We start from the raw sequence: 23,554 nt of genomic DNA, 5'->3' as shown, positions 1-23,554 counted from the left end.
TTTGATTTTGACCCTTCCTGCTTCATATTTGTCTCTTGTGACCCAACTTTATGCAAGTACAATACTTAAAATCACTGGAGGACTTTAAATACCCTAATTTGACTCTTCAACATTTAGGACAGACGTGCCTGCAAGCTTAGATTGCTAAATCAGTATTATCGCATAAATCACTTCCTGAAACCTATTTTCATAGACCTGTGTTGGTGTAATACTCTTAACATTAATTGTTTTTGATCTGTCTTTGGAGGGTTGCCTTGATGAATCTCATCTTGCTTTTAAATCTCTTAACCTCCGTTTCACTGCTTTTGTTGTCACATTTATCTGATTTAATTTTTCTCTCCTTAGCAAAGCACTTGAAGATAATCATTTGTTACCACTTTTGGTTGTATTCCAAAAGAAGGCTTCGAGTTACGGTGGGCTGTGTTTTTTCTGCTGAATGATCGTTAAACCTATTTATCACAACACATCCGGAGAGCAAACATACAGTGCAATTATACTGTGGATTCTTTTTCACATTCTTCCCTTTCTTCCTCTGGATATGAATACCACACAGTTACCACACAGGAAAATGTCTCAGATATTAGCTGTGGATACAACACACATTAAACAGGGACATCAAACTGAGCGTACATCCCCTCTTCCTCATAATTAACTATTCTCTACAGGCCAAGTAAGACAAACGCCACATTTAGCTTTTGATTTGCTCGGAACTGTCAAGGGAAAGTTTGCAGTGGAGAACTAATGACAAGTTTGCACAAACAGTAACATCCTGTCTTTGTTCTACTGGGATATTTTTGGCACTCAGAGATGAGCTTTTTGCTGGAAAGTGGAGAAAAAAAAAAAAGTCTGGAAGGCTGTCAGCGAAAGATCTGAGAGTAGTGAAAGGGAGGAACTTCAAAATGTGAATTCTATTATTAGTGCATGCTAATCCAAATGGGCAGAGTCACTGCCCGTCACAGTGTGAGCTTATAATGGAAAATTACTAATATGGGGGTCCGTAGTTTGACAGCTGGACAGCTAATAACTTATGGTTTGAATTTGCTGCTGCACATCCGAGGGCACGAGGGCCCCGACTCATTAAAATAACACGTGTGCATTAGTGGAATCCACAAGCCGTGCTGATGACGCAGTACTCTTTCAAGAAATGGAAGCTTGTTAGCGCTTACCTTTTGGATTGTTCCCTTGAAGCCTTCTGTAAGCGCAGCGACTCTTGCTAGTCGGCTGTAATCAGGAGCTCCGCCGACAAAAAGAGACTCTTTCAGGTTAAGATCTACGTGCAGGTTCTGATGAGACAGGACACAAAGAGGTATCAACTGGTGAGCCGAAGCTGTGCAAACTTAAAAAACAGCTCCGCATACATCTCTAAAAATGGCCGAGTTTATCTTTACCGTACCCTGTCTGCAGTTCCCCTCAGCAGTTTTCTGTTCAGGACATAATGCTTTATGGTTTTACTTTCTTGAGTTATGTGTTTGTGTCCAGGGAGCATGAAATAAGTTGTATCCTTTTAGTCCAGATATAAAGAGTGCGATTAATAAACCACATTTGCAGACATGTCACATTCTTATAGATAGTCCCATAAAAAAAAGAAAAAGGATTTATCCATATTGTAGCCGGCAGACGCTTTAACTGCACTTTCTTGCCTTCTTTCCAAGTCAATACACTTGATACATTACAACATAATTGATTTCTATGTCTCTCAGAGAGAGTGGTCAATTATCCTCTATCTGGGAGACATAAAAAGAGACTACAAAGGGAAATCTGGAGCAGACTGGACTTGAGATATGGATGGTTCTTTACAGACATCTCTAATGAATGGCTGATCATAAGCACCGACCTTTCAAACAGCTGAGTGTGGAGACACATTAATTGCAATTCATTTGCGTGGCAGACGGCTATGAAATTCGATTCTTTCCACCAAACCTTTGGGACAATTGCTTTGCATTAGCAAGGTGCCGCTTCCTTCTTTTGCATGGAAGAGCCGGCCCACTTCAGAAGGAAGGAATTAATGATCTTTATTTTATGTAGAGCAGTAATTGCCAGAGGGGCAAAGTGGAGTTAATTGCTGGAAAAATGATGGAAGGGGCCAAATAAACAGGCTTTGTTCAGGCAAGCTGGCACCGGCTCGGCTTTTATTTAGGATGGGATTTGGAGTGCAGGAGGCAGCGGTGCTTGGCTGAAGCCCGGGGCTGTGTCACTGCACCTTGAGCCGCTTCCAACAGCGACAGGGCGGGGACCTTGGCCAAAGCCGGTGGACCCAGCTGTGGCCGGTGCCTCTAGGCTTTGACAAAAGTTGTCACCGATTGGAGGGCAGAGCCACCTCAGGCTCTTGTGTGTGTGGCCCTTACAGCTCTGCAACTAACTTAGTCTGCAGCTGAAAGTTACAGATGTGTGCTGAACCCGCTCCCCTACACTTGTGGTTTCTGATCTTGTTTGAGATGTTACACCTTTGTGATGTGGTACTCAGCACAAAGCACCTGTGCAAAGTTACTTTTCTATGACTCTAAAGTGAGACTGCATGCAATGACACGGTGCATCATCTTCTGCTCTGTTTTAAACAGGTAATACTCTGCACCCGGTGAGAGACAGCTGGTTTCATGGAGTGAATCTTGCTCGGTGATGCTCAGTGAGAGTTGTTTGTGTTGTTATGGGCGAGTGAGTGGGTGAAAGAGTGAGCGACTTTGTAATATTATGGAGGATTGTTCCTGTTCCCAAAAGAAGTGAGAGCAGATGACAAAAGAACAGCATGGCTTGGCTTGGCACCTCATCGTCTCCTACGGTGTATTTCCTCCCCTTCGCTTGCCTCTCGTGTCTTCGCTCTCACTTTTCGACAGCCACGCGGCACTGGCGTGATATCCCCGCCTACGCCGGACTAATGAAGACGTTTCTTTGTTGCTAAAAACAATGGCCGTCAGAAAGATGACTGTCTCCTTTCCTTCTTCCCACCCACCTTCCCACCCTCTTCCACCCCCACGGCAGATGGACCGAGGTGAAAGCCAAACCGCGTTCTTTAAAAGCATCTCTGCTTCGGTGCTGCTTGTGTGCGTGTATGGGCTTATGAAATGGCAAAGTTTTTCTACAGAATGGGTGCCTTTAAGGCTACCCGCAGCTCTGCAGAAGTACCTTTTTTTTTTGTGCTGTTGTTGCATGAAGAGATGGGGGTGAGAGGACTCAAATGAAATATGGACTAAGGTGTGACTGGGACTTGTCTCATTACCTTGCGTGATTTCTTATTTCCAGACAGCACATCATAGAGAAGAAAAGAAAATAGGGAGGAAGAGAGTTATTAGGGGAAGACTAGTGTCTGTGCACAGAGAGGCATGCAGCGTTGTGCAAGTGCAAAAGCCCCACGAAACACACACACACTCTCATGCACACCCACATATACACTGGGCACATCTGTAAGAGCATTAAACATAGCAGCAGTGTTGCACACACAAGTGAGATAAGTACATTCAGCAAGAATATGAGAAATGTGAAGATCACTTTTTGTCACATGCGCCTTCGCATCACATACTGTACATACACACACTCTACAACCCCGAAGCTGTGCGTGTGTGTGTTTACACTTAAGAGAGTGAATGCAAATGAGACAGCAAGTCTTAGAAGGGTATGCATGAAGCAGCTGGTGCCGCTAAGAAAAGATGAAAAGAAAAAACTTCATGGACGAGAGACGGTGAATAGTGCCACTTAACCCAACCTCATCTACAGATCGCTGCCATTCAGCGAGAGGGGAGCTGGATTTATATTTCTCCTATCTGTACCTATGTGCGTTTGGAAGTATGTGCTTCATCATGCTGGCAGCCTGAGCCATCTTTGATATGATGAACACTCCCAGCATGCTATATGTATCTTTATATGTGCCTGTGTGTGACCACCTTTGATATGATGTGGGTTTCTCTGAGCAAAGCGTACTATAACACCCCCTTCGTTCTTAAAGCAGGAGTAGGGGAGAATTAGCTGAGAGCCATACTGGATGGGCTGTCTGCATTGAGCTCCATAACTAGTCTCAGCTCATCCCTTGCACGCGCACCCCCACCTCCGAACCTCCCCCACCCATCTTTGCTTTTCCCTTGCTCTCCTCTTTTAATAAGATTTTCTGCCTCTGTTGCTGGAGTGAAACACAATTACCATACGGACGATAGGAGGCAGTGGGGGAAGGATGGAGCAGCGAGAGAAAAAAAGAGGATAGTATTGCATCTGAGAGGAAGATGATGGACTTGAGAGAGTGCATGTTCACAATCACAAAATACACTGTTTAATATAATTGGATGACTTACAGGCTTATCAAACTATTAGATCGCCTTCATTTGGAAGCATGTACCTGCCTTATTAGTCTTGACGTGGGGCTGAGGGGTTTCATTACGTTCTTCTCGCTGTTGCTACCTTCTTTATCTGCCTCCACCTCCCCAGACACCACCTCAAAGGTTGAATTTATAAAACTGACTGTATACCAGCAGTAAAAGCTGCTTTTGCTTTCTGTGTGCAACACCAAGTTTTATCTCCAGTATGTCAGCAAGCTGAAAAGTGGAGTTTTGAAAGAAAAAAAAAAAAAAAAGTAGAATAATAAGGACTTCCAAAATTAAGAAAGCTTGTCAAACTGGCCCTCTGCATCTGGAGCTCTCCCTCTTACCTTGACAGATGTCGGGAGATAGCGGCATATTTTCAGCAAATCAAGCCGGCAGAGCCACATGGTGCGAACCAGAGTGGAAAGCCTCAAAGGGCGAAAGTTTGCTGAGTCAACAGTGCCTGAAGTGGCAAGCTGAACCACTTCTGCAAGGGTAAAAGGGAGCACTAATGCCCAAGGTTGTGGCGATGAAATGATAAGAGCACGCAGATGATCAAACAATGCGGTACGAGCAAGGCTAAGCATAGAATAGACCCATCAGCCCTGCATGCTAAAAGCAAGATAACCATTAGCAGCAGCGCGTTAGCTTGCTCTTTCTTACCGGTGCCTCCCCTCGGACAGGGTCCTTCTTGTTCACCATGATCTCTCCTTTGCGGTTGGAGCGCTCCAGGTTGATGGTGTTCCACACGTTCAGCTGGATTGCTTCCTTGCTCCTGAATTACAGACACTCAGGTGAGTCATAAACACGGAAACATGGACCCATTAAAAACACATTGCCGTGTTCAGTACATCCTTTAACCTGCACCATGTTCGAATGTAATTTTCTAGGATTATGGCGCCCCGATCTATCTTTTTCATGTCCATCCTTTTATAGTTGTTTATTTTCCCCAGTTGTGTACAACCCCGATTACAAAAAAGTTGGGATGCTGTATAAAACAAAACAAGAGGTGATCTTTTGATAATCCTTTTTGACATATAATCAATTGACAACAGTGCAAAGACAATATATTTAATGTTCTGCCTCACCAACTTCATTGATTTTTGTAAATATTTGCTTATTCTGAATCTGATGCGGCAACATGTTTCAAACAAGTTCGGACAAGAGCAACAAAAGACTGGGAAAGATGTGCAATGCAAACAGGTTAACAGGTTCATTGTTAATAGGTATGAAAGTGGCATCGTCGCTCACGAGCAATGATGGAGCCAGGTTCACCACTTTGTCAAGACATGATTGTTTAAAGGATGTTACAGCATGTTTTTATTTATGTTTTATGCAGCGTCCTAGAGTTTTTGGAATCAGGTTAAACCGTCTTCGACTTTTAGATGGCGACGCTGACCTGATGGTAGCGGGTCCTTTGCCCAGGTCGTAGCGGAACTCAAGGATCCCATCATTGAGAGACAGAGAGATGAAGTCTCCTTTCCCGTCCGATTTCTGGCCGTTGTAGAAGATCAAACCGTTGGAGTCATTGGCCATGAGAGTCACCGTCATGCTGACCTTTTGACTGCAGACACAGGACAAGCAAGCCAGTAAACACAGGCTAGAGTCAGAGATACTGTAGTATTACTATATGTACTACACACACACACTATAGATATTCTATGTACAATATATATAGCATACAATACAACAACAAAAAATGTTTACGTGCTTGTTTTTGATGCACTGATACTCCTTCTATATAGAAATTAGATAGAGACACTCTATATTCTACATGCTTCTGCCTAAAAAATGTGTTCTGCTGCCTCACTGTCACTTCAGTTCAGGCTTCAAGAAGGAAGCTCTGCCTTAGGCACAGAACAAGCTCAGCTTATGAAAACTACATGATATCCCGTCTTTAGGAATACACACAAGTCTTAACTGTGTGGGTTTCATGCAGAGACATGGGACTTACCGCAGGTCATGCCCGTAGAGATGGAGCCCCTTCAGCTCCACGTAAGAGTCTCCGTTGAATTGTGGCATGTAAGCCCCTCTCCTCTCAGCCACTGGAAAAACAAAGAGACGATATTCATCCTCAGGTCCCGTTTTTGTCTCTGACAGAATTGAAATTCAGGGATCGTCAGTATATCTTTGAGGGACCTGTCAGCATTATGGAAAGAGATGGATTTGTGTTTTCATAGCCTTTGGGATTAAGACTTTCTCTTGACAGAAATTCAAACAAAAAAATTCAAAAACCCTTATGTCAGACTGATTACACAGCCCGCCACAGTGTAACAAAGAACCTTTGGAGACATGTAGAGTTTAACACCACAGATGGGACCCATGAAATAATGCAGCCATTGTATTTTGGCAGGCCTTTTTACAAATTCATGTCTTTGCGATGGGTCTATGTCTAGCTGCCCCATTTCTGGCTGTCTAGAGTGATTAGGACAGGCACCGTGCCATCCTTCTAACAAGTGGCTTGACATTAAAAATCATTCAAGTGTCACCCGGGGGTATGTGTTTATGGTGTTGTTTGCAAAGACTACCATCAGTCAGAGGGATATGCAATACTAGACGCTCACGCACACATATACACACACGAACTAACACACATACCTACGTAGCCGGCAAGAAAGCTTTTATTCGTAATTGGCTGGGATTAGCTGAGTCGAGTCAGGATGGGGAAGGCAGACGAAGATGAGAAAGCTAATTAGCTATTGTGCAGAAGACTGCTAATGATGATGGCACGCACCATGAAGGAGAGGGAAAAATAGTCTAGCACACACAACAAGGATTCGGGCACTAAAGTGAACTCTATTAGAGTAACAGAGCTGCTTAGAAAGTAGTTTCTTAGAGAGGAGTGTGGAGGGTGTGTGTGTGTGTGTGTGGGGGGGGGGGGGTTGGGGGGGTTGGGGGGTTCTATTTCTCGCCTTGTGTTGAAAATGAAAGCACCGTGATCAATAAGTCAACAGAGGTCCGGGAATTGGAAAGAGCTGAGTGACCAGGAAAGCCCACATGACGACTCGAGCTTGACGACCAAGACAAACTGGTCAAGTTGAATTTCAGTAAAGCGCCTCTGAAGTAAATGCTTCGAAGCAATACTTAGAGAGCTGTTGCATCGAGTGCTGAGGTAAGCTCGGAGGTAATTTTGTTTATACTTGAGTAATGCTACCTAATTAGTACTTAGAATAAAACCCATCAAAACAATACAAATTAGCAAAGGCAATAACAAAGCCGCTAGAATGCACAAAAAAAAACTTTGTAGCTGCAATCAAAGCCCACGGTCCAACCCCCAATCAATCAGCTCCTCGACAGTAACTTCAACCTGCAGTGTGAATCAGACAAACACGCACACACACACACACACACACACACACACACACACACACACACACTAACTGGTCCCTGGCCTAATGTAGCTAAGGTGCTGAATGTAAAACACTGCTGAAATTCAAACTCCCCCTGGCAGTTAGTTTTTCAAGGACCGTCTGAGTTCAAGTGATCCTGCTTTCATCACTAAATTGTAATGATTTACATTATCACAGGGTAAAAGCACACGGAAAAGTAGGCCATTCAATACTATTGGAACACCCTTGAGAAAAGCCCTTGATGGTGGATATTATAGCAGCAAGCTGAACCGAGGAACCCTGACAGAACTGAAATGGAAACCATAGCTTAACTGAACGGGCTCACACACCGGGTTACACGCAATTAATATTATGACTAATTCACCTTCAGGCTTCTGATGAGCGAGCTCTGAGCTACCTGTCTTTTTTACTGTTCTCAGCGCAGCCCTCAGAGGGTACGTCCGCCTGACTGCCGCCTTATCTGTGAGCCCCTGTCTGAGGCTGACACTCCGGCTGACTGACGCTCCCATAAATCACCGTGGGCAGGGAGGACTGATGCGATTAGTCATCTCATTGATTCCTGTGAAAAAAATAGCCTTTTGGAATGGGAGACGCTCTCGCTCTCACAGCATTGATTTTGGTTCGCCTCAATTTATTTTAATCACCTGCTAACTGGGACTCTGGGCTTGGAAGGAGGCTCCCCCCATCTGGTTTTTCTAAATTCCCGGGGTTGCGAGGGTGCATGTTTCTCTTTTGCTGGGAACAGCCATGATAGTATATTCTCTTTCATTCACAGTGACAGAAGTTGACTTCACTTCTTCTTCTTCTTCTTCTGCAAACATCCATGACAACATCTACAAAGCCAGGGAGGGAGAAACCACGGGTAGACTTCAGAATGTGACACCGCCAAAAGTGCTAATGATGAACTTCAAAAGCAGCTGAGTCGTGCTCCGGTCTTTTCCCCAGCCACGGCCTGGTTCTGCCATGTGGAGCTAAGTAGCAACAACAAAGTCTGAACACAACACCTGTGGGCGGACAGGCAGGGAAGGAGGGAGTGGAAGAAGACCGCGGCTCCGCTGCCGCTTAGCCACTAACAAGTGCAGCCGAGTCGAAGTTGTGAATGGCCCGACGGGGCCAATCATCTACCTCAGCTCTGCAACCCACCAACCCTCCCATTCTCTCCCACCCTAAAGCCTCAACTCCCCCCCCGCTCTATTTCTGCATTTGATCTCCCTTTTCGATTCAGGATGGATGGAAATGTCACAGAGCGGAAAGATAAAAACATGAAAAGAGGCAAACTAGACCATAACACTGCTGCTCCGTGAGTGTAGAGAACAAGTAGGCCGTGACGTTCGGGAGTTACACCGTGATATACTGTACGCTGTTTAGTTAGATTACCTTTCTCACAGTGCCTCCCTTCGCGTCCCATGGGACATTCGCATTTGTAGCCTCCCTCGGGCAGAGCCTGGCACTGGGAGGATGGATGGCACCTGTTGGGCTCGCACGGATCATGGATGTCAGCGCAAGTTGGACCTAGACACACACAGACAAATCCACAATGAGACAACCACCGATTTCAACCGCTTTCTCTTTCGCTCCATCTGAGAGGAGGGGGAGACAAAAAAAAAGGGGGTGGGGGAGGAGCGGGGTACGAGGATTTCCTCTGTAGTAGAGGTCATTTTCTAATAGGATTTGGAAATATTACACATCCAGATTAAACAGTGGAGAGCCACCCCACCACGCGGCCATGTTTCTGGGCCAACGCCGGCTGTGGGAAAGGCTCGGGAGCTGGTGGATGATGGTTTTGCCCTCTGCCACAGCCCATCTGAATTCACCCGTCATTACTTTAGCAGTCAGAGCCTGTGGTGAGGAGAGCGCTTTAATGAACCTCATCCCTGCTGAGCTCACAGGACTCCCCCATTTTTCCTCACTCATGCTTTTTGAGGCTAGCTTTCATCCCCCACTCTCACTTCTTCCCTACCACAGCTCTTTCTCATATCTTTTCCTCCTCTCCCATCTCCTTAACTCTAATACTCTCTCACCTCCCTCATTCATCCGGCTATCCTGACATGTCCTCTCCCCCAAACTGCAACTCTCCCCGCTCGTTTATTCTGTCTCCCTCGCTTCCTGTGATCTGTCCCTCCCTTCGAGGCCGACAATCTTGGCCACTTTCTAAATCGACACGATGACAAAATTAACTTGAATGTGAGTCTGCAGGCGATGGTCCAACTCTCATTATCACCATTCATTTTACACCATGTTGCCAACACAACTTTGATCACAGCAATGCTTCTTCAGAGCGGAGGGTTGTCTGTGCTTCTTCTCCGGCTTCTCAATAACAACAAAACATAAAAGAGCCTCTTATGTGAAAGGCAATAATATTGTAATGTGATACTTTATTGATCCACATTTTAAATTCCAGGAAAATGGCTCTTAAAATTTGTCTGGAAGGTGGTCTCACTAACCACTGAGCTGCCCCCATGTGAGTATAAAATCCTTTACTGTTGGAGCATAAAAGTTAACTCTAACAATTAATTCTGCTCTGGTGTGAAACTTTGTGCAGCAGGCTGCGGTACAACCAGTAAGGGGCACGCTTGGCTAAGCTCTGATGGTGTCTGCTGGTAACTATATTCTGTCTGAGCTGCTTGTTAGTTGGCATCTGCTGGAGGGAAAGAAAAGCGGAGAAACGGATGTGGAAGAGGAGACAGGCCAAAGGCCATTCACTGAGCATTTGGTGGAAGTTTTCATGTTTTCTGTGCCGTGTCAACATTTAATCTCTCATTTCTGTGTTGGACGCACAGATTTGATGGTGTTGGTGTTTACAAAATGACTTGCAGCGCTCCCGCTGGGGGCATAAGTTACACTGTCAAATTAGGCTGTCAAGCTTACTTAGGATTTGTGAGTAAGTCATGACCACAGTGAATCCCAGAAGAGAAGGCAAAGTAAAGATATGGACATAATTTTAACAAGGTGTTAGAAAAGTCACCGAATTTCACACATGAATTTCCATATTTTATACTTATTCCCCTGAAATAAACCCCTCAAAATGTCCATGACTGTCCACAAATCCTAGTAGGACCATTAGGAGCGCTGCTGAACTGCAGTATTGACGCTCCCTTTTGTCGATATCTTACCCCAGAATCCTTTGCTGCACTTGCAGTGGAACATCTCTGCCTCCTTGACCTGGCATGCAGCGCCGTTTTTGCAGGGATTTGGCTGGCAGGGGTTGTTGCCACATTCACCCACGCCGCTGCCGTACAGACTGTCGCCACCGTTCTCCTGCAGGTTGAGCACCCGGTTGTTGACATCCAGCATGCGGATGCAGCCCACCAGACCCGTGGCCACCGCTGTCCTCTCCCTTACACTGAGGAAAGAAAGGGAAAGGAAAGAATGTCTTTAAATGGCATTTTTCAACACAAGGCGTGACAGAGCCTGTGGTGACAATTATGACACTACTGACCCTCACTTAGTAACACAGAGCTTAGAGTTAAGAAGATGCCATGTCCTGTATACTGCATAATATTGCTAATATAGTTAATGCAGCAATGTATGTCAATATATTACAATGGGGGGGGTTAAAGAATCGTTTGTCTGTCTCATTTGAATTGAGTCTTATTCAGTTTTCTTTTTCAGTTGTTGACTTCAAATCCTTGCTGTTTTATAAGATTGTTCACTTTCCATCAATATCTCAGCAACTGCTTAATTATAGAGCTACCTATGACTTATTTATAATATATTGACATGACTCAAGTACAGTCCAACAGCATTAGATCAACGGCCGGTCAAAAATTCATCCCAAGAGGAATCACTGATGCAATGAATGATGATGAGCAATGAAATGCTAAAATATTTGCCAAAGTCTCTTGAATACTGAAAAGGTGATGATATGATCGTTTCCACTGATAAGTGGCTGTATCTCATTAGAGCAGGACCGATCAGAGTGTTGAAAAACAAGATCTGGTTGCTTTTTGCTTTACTGTATGTTTGCAAAAATCTTTGAGCGAGCTGAGATTGGAGCTCCACCTCAGGGGAGTGAGCAAGGCTGGATTACAAACTGGGCAACCCAGACCCCCAGTGCCCCCTGGAGGTCCCGCATTCACAGGGTCAGTTGGTTTGGGGTAATTTCAAATTCAAATGGGAACATGCACCTTTAAAGGACCATCAGAATTTACACTGTGCACATCTGTAAACAAATTTGTGTTCAGCTGAATTACAACAAATCGGAGCCCACAGCTAATTGACTTTCCAGACTTTTAATCAGACCATCCAAGTAAGATAAAAACTGTCCATAAAAAAAAGAACATTATCAATTTACTTCCTGTCCCGAATGTCATCATCACATTGTGTTACTGTAGAAAAAAGGTCTTACTCTGGCTTCATTTCTTCTGGCACTCCCCCAATGAACAGGTCGGTGTCAAGGTTGAGACCATCAGTGCCGCGTGGACTCTCGCCCTCGATGTGCGGCTCATTATCCACGCTGAGCATGGCGTTGCGCCGGTTGCGAGTCACCACCAGCTGATGCCAGCGGCCCTGATTGATTTGTACTCCGCTGACCACCGTGCCTGTGCCCGAACCTGTGTTGAACCTGCGACGAGGAAACACAAAGCATGTTAGACTCATTCAATCCACTTTATCCAACAATCAGGAGAAATGTGCTCGTACTGCTCAACGAGACAGAGAAGGATGACAGAAAGAAGGTGCAAGACTTCCCATTTGGGATTCCAAACTATGTCACTGGAACGAGGCAGTTACTCACCTTTGTCTTTCACACACTTTTTTAATTAAACATTTTATCTAATGAGTTTTTGTTGAGAAAAGAGCCATATCATCACAGAAAAGAGCTGCGGCGTATGCGCACCCACACATAAGGTAGCATTAGCACAACCTGAGAGCAATTATCTGCCACAAATAATTAGTTCTTCTCCCCACGTCTTGGATTTGCAGAGCTGTGGGTGGTAATCTCACCGCTGTATTTCTGGAATTGAGGCAGAGCTTCATTTGAAAGCACAAGTGACTAATGATCTCCTTTAGTTCGCCATTGATTTCACTCTGAATAGAGAAATCTAACCTGGCCAGGTTGGGCAGAACTGAAAGGGCCTCGAAGGGTCAGGGTGAAACACAAGACCCAAAAGATAAGGAAAGCGGATGGTGTTTGAAATAAAAGGTCCAAAACAGACGCCGTGCAGAATTTCCAATTAGTCGATCTCCTCCGAAGACGCTGCCTTACCCCGAATGATTTTTTTATGCACAGTACTCCACTGTGAGGGAAGAGATGAATACTCAGTGTTTCTGCAGGTTTCTGACAATTTTAAACAGGTTGGATGAAGAACGTGAAAACATATTCTTCAACTGCTGCTGTGCATAGATCCTAAAGGGACGTGACACCAGTTTTACTAGTCACTGATACTGAGCCTGGCTTTGAGCCTACAAATCGTAAACAGAAACCAAGTGTTGTGCTGTGGGTGTTTACCAGGCAAGCAGGGTCAAACAAAGGCACTAGAGAGGTGCATTATGGGAGGTGTGAGATCCAGTGTTTCTGGAGTTGGACCTTCACTAGGCAGTAAAATTTGGAATATCTTGGCCTTGGCTACATTAATTCGGACCACTCTGATTTAAAAAACTTGTTATTTTATGGCTACTCAGATATCCACATACAGCAAAGAGATGCAAAATCAACCCAATGAACAATAACATCTTACATTAAAGTCTATGTCATTTGATTTTGCAATATGAATAAATATTGCAATGTAGTAAAATTTCTTGAAACTTAATAAAGAAGTAGTTTGTAGATAAATAATCAGATGGGAATTAAATACTTGAATACCTGAAAAACTGATGATTGTTCTTCATATTGCTGCTAAAACACTATATGTCCAGAAAGACATGTCGTCAGGTCACCCAACCACGACATGAATCGCCAATTTCAGTTTAAATTTGTATATATTTAATAAATACGGCGATCCTCATCAGCCCAGCCTTGCATGCTGTTATATATATTTCTATAAACACTATATGTCACAGTCTACACTACATGTTGAGTCCTATGGCATCTATGAGCCATTTCTGGACATATTCTTATGTCACTGCATCCATCTGAAAACACAAACATCATATTTTTACATGAACATTAACTAAGTATATATGCCACACACACATTTATGTCCATATGTTCCCACCATCTGCAAACGTGATCATGTGAACAGCTTATTTGCAAGTTTGAACACATTTCTGAAAGCATGCCTTCATAGCCGTAACCTGCAAATCTGTCAAGAAGCTTCTGGGTCTTTATTTATTTTCTGGCAGTGTTGTCTGCAACATGTTTACTTGCTGTAATTATTTGCCTCATTATCTTCCGTACTCTCTATTTGCTTAATTCTTATCTACATTTTCTCCCAGCTGCTGCTGCAATGACCCTGTTTCCCCACAGGGATCATTTAAGTTTCATCAAATTTAATGAAACAAAGGCAGCAGAATCAATGGCTGACAAAGCTGCTGCCCCTGAACTCTCACCTGAGCTCCACCCTGCCGTTGACCAGAGCCAGAGAGATGAAGTCCTTCTTGCCTTCCTGGCCGTTGTAGAGCAGGATGCCGGTCATCTCGGACGCTCTGAACTCCATGGCGATGCGGACCGTGTGATAGGCGCTCATGGTTTGGAAAGCCAAGTACGATTGGCCCCCAAATGATGGGATGAAGTACTTGATCACTGTGGAGGAATGAAGACAACAAGCCAATCCTGTCATTACTACATGGCTTGTTTTATCGTGGCCTAAGAGGCATTTAATATGCATAATTAAGTGTGAGCGGAGACGAGGTGGCGTGTCAGAGGCTGCTGATGACAGGGAAATAAGCCTTTCTGTCAGTCTATTTCAGGAATCGTGTTTTTCCAAGTTTATCAAAAGGAGAAGGTCGAGAAAAAGGAGGAGCTGAGCTTTTCACTCACCCTCAAGCCAAATACATTCACGCACTCCTGCACACACACACACGCACGCACGCAGGAAACCTTTGTTTTTCCGCCACTCGACAATTACGATTATTATCATCTATTTTCTTCCCCGGGCTCCTTCTCTCTCCATCCATCTGTCTTTCTGTCCATTTCTCTGAGGAGAATGGCAGCTGATGAGCTGTCTCTTTTCTAATGACTTGATTGATCTAGGGGAGGCTGGTGTGCAGTTTGTGTGTGTGTGTGTGTGTGTGTGCGTGTGTGTGTGTGTGTGTGTGTGCGTGTGTGTGTGTTTTCAGTTAGCCACTCTAACTCAAAGACACACAGTGATTCTCACCAGCTAATCCCCATCAAAGCAATTAGTGTCAATTATCTTAAGATGCAGCTGTGTGAGGTTGCTCCTCATCCCCAAAAATCCCAGAGTAAGGTAAGAGGGAAGAAACAAAAGAGTTGCGCTTCTCAAGAAGTTCTCCTTGATTTATGATTTTCTCCGGGGTGCTGATTGGATTCTGTGTTGCCGTTGGTGAACAGCTCAGCGGTCGTTCACTTCTGAGGTGCTGAACCTGTCTGAATCACTTCAGATGAGTCTGAGGCGCAGCCACAGAGGAGAGATGTTTGTGTCTGACTCAATCACACCTCAACTTCTCCACTTTCAAAAAATATATCTGCTATAAAAACTGACACTCTGTTCCGAGCTCTGATTGCCGTTGTGTTGTTGAGCTTTTAATGACCCAATAAATCCACATCTGTGACCATGTAACATTGCATTTACATATTCCAGCACTAACTGAAAGTCATTACTCACACTGCTACTTAAGGTGTCATTTTGCAGCCACTTTGTAAAGCGCCAATTACACAAAACATTTAAAAAAGGCTTAACAGAAGGAATATATTTCTCTTTTTTCTTTAAAATAAAAGTTTCATTAAATAGAACGTTCCTTTGATATTTGATATTTTTTAGTATAATGGCATGTTTCTGCTACTTTCTAAATATATTAAAGCACTTGAGGATGTGGTTAGCAGTGATTATAGAACAGCTAAAAGGCATGAATGGCACATTGGAAAAAGGAGTGCTAAAACCCTTTTAGCTGCTGTAAAATCATTGGAAACGTCAGCCTTTGGTGCTTTCTTTGAAAATGCTAATTGCAATAGCACCAAATTACAGGGAAAGTCTGCTCCAGCTCAGTGTTGTAGATGAGTTTGAAATAAGCTCAGACTTTGAAACTTTTGATTTAAGAGTAATAACAAATATGGGAGAAGAAATAGCTCCTAATATATAAATAGAAAAAGAAAGAAACAGCTCACCCTTCTCACACACAGAGCCTCCTCGCCCGGCGGGGCATTTGCAGATGAAGTCATTGCCGTCGTCTTCGCAGGTGCCCCCGTGGAGGCAGGGGTGGGAGTTGCAGGGCTTCTGGCCGTTGTGGTGAAACCTAGCATGGGCGATGGTGGTGGCTGGAGGCAGCGCGGTCGTGGTGACAGCTGCCGTGCTGGTGGAGGTGAACAGCGGCGTGGTGACCGGCACTGAGGTTGTGGTGGTGCGTCTGCCATTGTAAGGCCTGCGAGTGGTGCCTGGCGGGCGGCGGGTGACGTAGGGGGTGGTTGGCGGAGGCCTGGTGGTGGTGGTGGTGCTGGGAGCAGCTGTGGTGACTGACGCCGTGGTGGTTGTAGTGGTGGTGAAGAGGGGCATGAAGGTGAGGCCTGTCAACAGAGCCAGAGAGGAGAACGGAAAATAGAAAAAGAAAAAGAGACGTTAAAGTATGTTGAGCTCGCGGCCCTGAGATTTCCTTTTCAGGACCTGTAAAGCCTTTGATAAATCACCTCATGAATAACTTAAAACCCCTTTTCATTTTATTAATCCCCGCACACTCCTGTTAAGTCCACACTGTATTACCATAATTGGTGAAGCGAATATTCTCGTCCTCCGGCTTCTTCACGGCGATGCTGGTGTCTTTGGAGGCCTTCAGCTGCTTCAGCAGGGCTCCTTCGATGTCCTCCACCGTGTATCTCGTATCTACAATAAACAAGAGGTACAGGCTCTCAGGGCAGGGCCTCCGAGGAGCACTCAGAAGCAAATACAAGACTCGGGCTTCTTCGTTGGTACAATAGATATATCAGAAAGCCCACTGTATGACAGGTGGAGGGTCTCCAGGGACCACTTGTCCTCCACCCGCTGCTTGTCCGGCGTCTTTCCAGATGAATCACCCTCATTACGTTTGCCACAGATGTTCGCTTTACTGGCCATGGAGGGGTGCCGCTTTATGGCATACGTATAGGTATGAAGAGCGCTAAACGATGCTCATCAAAACAGGAAAGAAGCACCTGGGGTGTATGTGTGTGTGTGTGTGTGTGTGTTTGATTGTTGTCGAGTGTTTGTCACTGTATTAATACACCTGTCAATCAACTTGAGAGGAACAAGCAGGTTCCATTCCCAGTTTTGCTGGGCACACTTGAATTCTTCTCAATGTCACAGATTGTGCCTTTAACTGTAAAGGAGACTGTAAGAGGTGCTGGAACGGAGCACAAGTCGACAATCTCACTGATGCAGTCATTTAGGGAACCTTTCCTGGCTCTGATGACTGACAAAAACCACTCTGAACATCCAAGCAGAGGCAAAAGCCTTCATATGATGTGGGTTTTTTTAACACGGGCAAATGGCTGCATGCAAGAGATTAAGTTGGCATTGAGAGGAAATTTAAAAAAAGACACACATTAGGAAAAACATTCAGTGCCTCACAATATTATGAGCCAAATAAAAAATAAGTAGAAATCACTCAAAGAGCGCATACCGCCGCCAAGGATGCACAATCCTACTAAATTTGCTATTTTAATAATAGAAATGTTTAGAAAGTTTTTAACCTTCATCCAGATCAGTATCAGAGTACACACAGCAATAGAAAACTCTTAAATCCTGCCAATGTTTTGTGTAAGGATGAATTGTGTAAATCATGGCCAAATGTTGCCTCTCCACATCCCAGCCCGAGGGTTATGAGTGAGAAGGTAAAGTGCTTTTAAAATGTTGATTGTGGCTTGTTCTGCATAAAAACATAATTAGGCTTTCCTTGGTCAATGGCCTAACTTTCATCCCAATTTTATATCCCAATTAGCGAGCAGTTTTTGAGCTACCTTGCATGCTAAAAGACAAATCTTATGCTCTCTTCAAAGATCTCTCACCTGGTCTGAAGTGGGCCTCCACAAAGGCCAGGATGGATTTGCTGGGCGCCAGGTTACGGACACGAACGCTCATAAAGTCTGTGTGCACCTCTGACTTCCTGAACAACTCATTGAGCTGAGGAAGGAAGAGAGAGAGAGAGAGAGGGGAGAGTAGAGACAGAGAGAAGAGATGATGAATGAGGCTGGTAATGAGCTCCACGCTATCATAGCCAGCGAGTCCAATTCCCGAAGACTGTACTCTATCTCCGAGGAAGAAAGACTGCCTTTCAAATTGGGGCGCAGAGAAGAAACCTATCGGGTGTGGGTGCACAAATTGACATTTAGCTGCAGCCGTGGCATTAATTATTGGGACAAGTTTTCGGGAGGAGCTAAGATAAATGCCGTGCTACCCTGACATGTACTCCTGATTGGTTTTGCTTCTGATGCCCCCCTCCCCCGCCCGCCGTGTGCAAGTTGTAACAGCCAGAAGAGCTCCTTAAGGAGGTTTGAAGAAAATGCTTTTTGAGCCAACAGTGGTGTGACAGCAGTTAAGACTGAAGTTGCCTTCAGCCAAAAAAATGTGGTCCAATATTTCATCTTAAAATTGGACCATTTTCATGCTGGAACTTTCAAAAGTTACACATAAAGTACTCAACGTTTGCCCATAATTATGTTCTTGTCAGCGTGGTTGTAGATTAATCACGCTCCCACGTTTGACAGCTACAAGAAACGAGGAAAATCCTGCACATTTCAGCTGTTAGTTAAAATCACAGGAGCCACACTAACCCACGCCAGTGGAGCATCCTGTGAGTGGCTGCTTCCATTGTTTTCCACTCCTCCACACGCCCCATCTTCATCTCACGGATTTCACTAAAGCCAATCAATGTCCACGAAATGATGTTTTCAAACCCAGTTTCCCCATTATGTGTTATTTCCATTAAGGATCTGGGATTTGTGGTCGAGGTGCAAATGGCTTAATGCTCAGCAACCACTTTTCTGTAGTTACACGAACATTCTGCAACTTTTCCTGTTCTTTCAACGTGCTTTCAACCAAAAACCAACATACTGTATATATCAGGCCGTTTTCAGACACGAGCAAGATGAGCTCCAGTGCAAAAACCTGCTGATTCGGTCAGAGGCAGTTCAGCTTGAGGATTCGGATTACCTCCCCTCTAATTTGTGGGCTGAGGTGTGACAGCAAAGTGGACAGGTCGAAAACAAAATCCCCCAAAGCTGGCTTTGGGATGGGAATGGTTCTGGACAAACTCTCCGGTGGACACACTGACCTAGAAATTTCTTTCCTCTTTTTGTCTCATACATCCTAATTTATACACCAACTGTTACTGTTACAGCTCTTTTATGTGTATACCCTATATGTTTGTTCATACTGTGTGTGTATGTGTGTGTGTGCGTGCGTCCATGTGTGCACTCAGAGTGTGTGTTGGAAGATGAAGGGGGGGTGGCTGCTGTCAAGTGGCACACCAGGCTTCAGAGACACACATGCTAAGAGTGTTAACGAGCTCTCCCACACACACACATGCACAAATTGCTGTGAGGTAGTAGATTAGGTCCCAGTGGGGGTTAGTGACACCGATTCAACAGCTGGTAGATGTGTAATGTGTATACAGACACACACACACCACGTCCCCATTTCATCAGAGGAGCGAGGCTCTGGCTTGACAACACAGACGTTTGTTCAAAGGTCTGAGCTCGACAGAGAAAACGGACAGTGGAGAAATGCGACCAGGGTAAACGGCCCGGGCCAAGCTGTGATTACCGCACAGGCTCCGCGCCTGCCTGGGCCTTGGCTGACTAACGGCAGCTGGCGTCACCGCCATCCAAACTTAAGAGACTCATATCCAGAATAAGGACTTGTTTTTTTTTTAAATATCTGAAAAAATCTTAATTAATCTCACATGAGATGCTGCTTTCTGGTACTGTGAAGTGTTTGGCAAGCAATTGACAAATTAGTCTTTGCACAAGCCTGCAGAGAGCTGTTAATTTTTTTCTACTTCTCTTAATAAACTTGAAGAGTTTCTGGAAGCCCCCATGTAATGTCTACACTAACTCAGCCCTTAAGCTCACATGCGGTGCTTGGAATGAAACACCAGCCAAATTCTGTGAAAATTCTTAATTAATCAACAGGAAATGTGAGTCTCAGTCTGGAAATGATTAGAATTCTTATTCTGATATTAAAATTTGTGAAAAATAATGGTCAATAATAATTGAACCACCATGAGGAATCTTATTTTGTTCTGATCTAACTAAAAAAAATGGTATTCAATCACTAGATTCTTTCCAAGGGGCCACCTGATGTAACAGTTTGCCAATATTCCCCTTTTATTAAAAATCAAATATCTGCCAGGCGACGTTGTCTCCCTCTGATATGATGTATGTTCCTCCCTGACCGAAGCCAGCGAATACGTTTTTATCATTGCTCTTTTTCTATCAGATGTCTGACCAGAGAAATCACTCCAGCCCAGCGTGGCAGAATATTACACAGCACCTTCAGGGATGTCAAGTCTGTAAAACCTGCAATGAAGCCTCACTGAGCCTGCCTGAAGGAGCTCGTACAATTTGATTAGGCTGGCTCAGTGTGAAGAGTTTCAGTGTCTCGAGATGCTTTGAATGTTGATTCAGAAGCTTTTCCACCCTTCACTTGAAGATTCTTGGGAAAACACCAAACTCAAAGCAGGACTGTGTCACTCAGGCTGAACAGTTTCAACTGGGTCCTGACTGGAGCCAGTTGCTTTAAGGCGGTATCAGTTGAGCTTTTTGGCCACTTGAGGGCAGCAGAACAAGCTGACAACACGATATATAACATACTATTAGTACACTATAATGTTGTTACGCCATTTGCTTCCAGTGTTAACATACGTGAAACACTGATTAGTGCAGCTTTATAGACATGACCGTTTCCTGGTGAGGTTGTTGTGTTTTACTTCCATGAAATGTCTGTCTGTACATGGTAAAATGCAGTGCAACATTAGCACAAGCAGAGAAGAGTCATAAAGTAAAGCAGTAGTAGCAAGTTGAGTGTGTTAAATCAAAGAAAGGAGTGTTTTATTGCTTATGAGTCAACCTTTCATTCGCTAGAAGATTGTGTTGTTTGATTCTTTAGACATTTTCGGTCTCACTTTAATGGTAAAACTGGCCAAATATTGTATTTCTGCAGATTTAGTCAAGAAATACTGTCATGATTGCTGCTTGAACTGTAGTCCAAACACCACTTACAGCACTCTCTATGCTGCGGGCCGTCTCTCCAAACAGCTCCGACTTGGGATCCTCCATCTCAGGGGTGTAGAAAATCTCCTGACCCTCCACCTGGTCCAAATGCAGGAAGCCGCTGAACCTCATGGTGGCTGAAGGGAGAGGAAGAACATGTGATACTGAAACGCCAGAGCTCAAACCTTCTTCTATCACTCAGCTCCCGCTGCCTTCACACAGTGCTTGTTTTGAGGTCGTGCCAGTTTTGGGTTAGTGATGGATTGTGTGTTTGTGTGTGTTTGACAAGGGGAGGTTAGTGAGTTTGTTGGTGATTGCGTGTGGGTTTCAAGAGGGCTGGAGCTTGGCTCTTAAAGGAGAACGTAGTGGTGGTGGACGTTGTGGTGGTGGAAGAGGTGGACTGTGAGATATGAGAGAAGGAAGGAACGAGGAATAAGGGAAGGTGGAAAAATGGGCCAGTTTTACCAGACCGAGACTCGTCCCAAAAGCTGGCCGAGGCACGGAGCGCTGGGTAAAAAGACAACAAGTTAGACAGACACACAAATACAAGAAAGGGGAAAACAACACACACACTCAAGAGGAAACAGCTCAAAACTGCCTTCTTCAGCAAAGAGAAAGCCACCCTTTCCGACCTTGAGGGTTATGTTGTCCAACATTTATCACCTCTCTATATGCTTTCTTCGTACTGCCGACAGAGAGGAGAGGGCTTGAAATAAAGCTCAAAACGGAGGCGATTTGTGTGTGTGTGTGTGTGTGTGTGTGTGTGTGTGTGTGTGTGTGTGTGTGTGTGAGGTGAAGAACAGAGGAGCACGCGAGGCGCTGATGCCGGGCTTCCACGCCGCTCGTAATCAGCAGAACAAATTGCCCAAATCAATCATGGCTGCCCCTGCCTGAGCAACGGCAGGGAGAACGAGAACAGCACTTGTATGATTATCGTGAAAGATAGCCGTAATTGTCTCTTTAATGCCACCAGACCGGTGACTGACACAGCCTGGTTAAAACTGCATGAAAAGGACAGCAGACACTGGCGACACACACCCGCCCCGCTCACGTTCCCTCTGTCTCCCCTCGTTTTTACAGTACTTTCACGGGCAGCACACATCGATTCAGATGTGACGGCGGCCATAAAATAGAAGCAAATGGGCGAGGTTTGGCCGATAAGACGGAGGGGAAGAAAGACAGAGAGCGGGGGACGGCGAGGGTGATCTGACTTTTAATCTGCAAAGAAGACAAACATCAGAGAGAGTGATTTTCCGGCCCACTGCTGTGACGGACGGCAAGAGAGAAAGAAAGAGCGATAAAAGGATGGACAAAGCTATTTGACTATCAGATTCTAGTGAACTGTAAAATGTAATGGATTTGTCAGACTTCCACTGCCATATGGAAGAGTTTACAGTAGCTGAGGGTTAGCGTGCCACAAATGTTCACAGGAGCAAATGCTGGTCATTATCTCTGATGTCGTATGAATGGCGCTGCCTTCTTTAAATGTGACATATGGATGGCCTGCAGTGACTGTTTCAGGCGAACACATTAAGAACCAGTGTTGCACCGAAGCCTGTGTGGTTCTCAGAGGAGATCATCAAATTACAAATAAACCTGGAACTATGTCCATGTTGAACACTACTTCAGCATAAAACACACCTTCAAAAATACATTCTTAACCAAGGTCTGACATCCACTGTGAGGCTTTACAGCAGAATACAAAAAGGGTTTTGATAGATCTCAAGTGTGCGGACTAAACTCAGCCTTGAGCCACTTCACCATGTGATGTCACAATAAGTTGAAAATTGGAACAGGGAGCAATTAGTCCTTCTCATTTTGAGACGGCCAGGCGCACGTCAATAAATTGGACGGTACAATGAGATGGCTGCCGATGTTCTAGCATGAGGGATGTGTCATTTCACTTCTAATGAGCTGAGGACTGGCTAAGCCCTCCTTCAGGAGAAAAAAGATCCGGCAAATCGATGAGCCTATCGCGCTGCCTGCTTTTATTGGTAACACCTGAGCTGAATGAAGTATTGATCACTGGTGTGCTGTCATTGCTGGCTGAGATAAATATTTACAGGCTTTAGCAGATTTGTTACAACTGTTATCTTACAGCCCAAACCTGTTGCAGGTGATTATACAACATGCTTCTATGGTCGTCTAGATTTGGGGCCAAATGTCATCAAATCCAACCTCAACAGATGTGGTGCTCCATGTTCCACCTCTGTTTGGCTACAAATTCTGTGAAAGAAATAAATGGCAGAAGACGATGAAAGGCCAAAGGTGGCTTCATATCTCAGATCATGTTGTGGATCGTGTGGCAGTGAACTCTGCTGGTTTATTGGAAGGCTTTGGGACCTTCGACGCGCCAGAAAAGCAACTCTGCGCGCTAATTTGTGGCCTCAGCTCTTTCAAGTCATGACCTGTAGCTCCCATGGGAACCCGGAGAGAATCCCTCCTTTCACAATCAGTCAGACTAACACCGCCGGGACAAATAGGGAGCAGATTTCAACTGAGGGATGGAGGGAGAGAGAGATAGAGAAGCAAAGGGGAGAAAGAAGCCCTTTATCTTTATGAACCGAGTCTGGCAGAAGGCACTGATTGGTACAACAGTGCTCGTCGGCCTCTGGTAGTCTCTC

General features: G+C 44.8%; 1 protein-coding gene across 9 annotated transcripts in view; it reads right to left on the bottom strand.

Moving 5' to 3' along the window:
* agrn (agrin) overlaps positions 1-23,554 on the bottom strand; it is a 240,729-nt gene that overhangs the window by 13,603 nt on the left and 203,572 nt on the right. For 4 of the 9 annotated variants that reach the window (XM_076740489.1, XM_076740495.1, XM_076740492.1 and 1 more), the window contains 12 exons: positions 20,940-21,067; positions 17,727-17,841; positions 16,447-16,566; positions 15,858-16,253; positions 14,123-14,315; positions 11,982-12,197; positions 10,747-10,976; positions 9,011-9,145; positions 6,238-6,328; positions 5,683-5,847; positions 4,932-5,058; positions 1,167-1,280 (listed from right to left, as the gene is read on the bottom strand). In XM_076740489.1, the coding sequence (XP_076596604.1) occupies positions 1,167-1,280; positions 4,932-5,058; positions 5,683-5,847; positions 6,238-6,328; positions 9,011-9,145; positions 10,747-10,976; positions 11,982-12,197; positions 14,123-14,315; positions 15,858-16,253; positions 16,447-16,566; positions 17,727-17,841; positions 20,940-21,067 (2,030 nt within the window). Of the gene's footprint in view, positions 1-1,166; positions 1,284-3,214; positions 3,227-4,931; positions 5,059-5,682; positions 5,848-6,237; positions 6,329-9,010; positions 9,146-10,746; positions 10,977-11,981; positions 12,198-14,122; positions 14,316-15,857; positions 16,254-16,446; positions 16,567-17,726; positions 17,842-20,939; positions 21,068-23,554 lie in introns of all 9 variants that reach the window. The other 5 variants (XM_076740491.1, XM_076740493.1, XM_076740497.1 and 2 more) reach the window with 2 other exon arrangements.

Source organism: Chaetodon auriga, chromosome 10 (genome assembly GCF_051107435.1).
Source record: "Chaetodon auriga isolate fChaAug3 chromosome 10, fChaAug3.hap1, whole genome shotgun sequence".
In the NCBI taxonomy this organism is placed as follows: domain Eukaryota; kingdom Metazoa; phylum Chordata; class Actinopteri; order Chaetodontiformes; family Chaetodontidae; genus Chaetodon; species Chaetodon auriga.
This window is presented reverse-complemented; position numbering and strand designations above follow the sequence as displayed.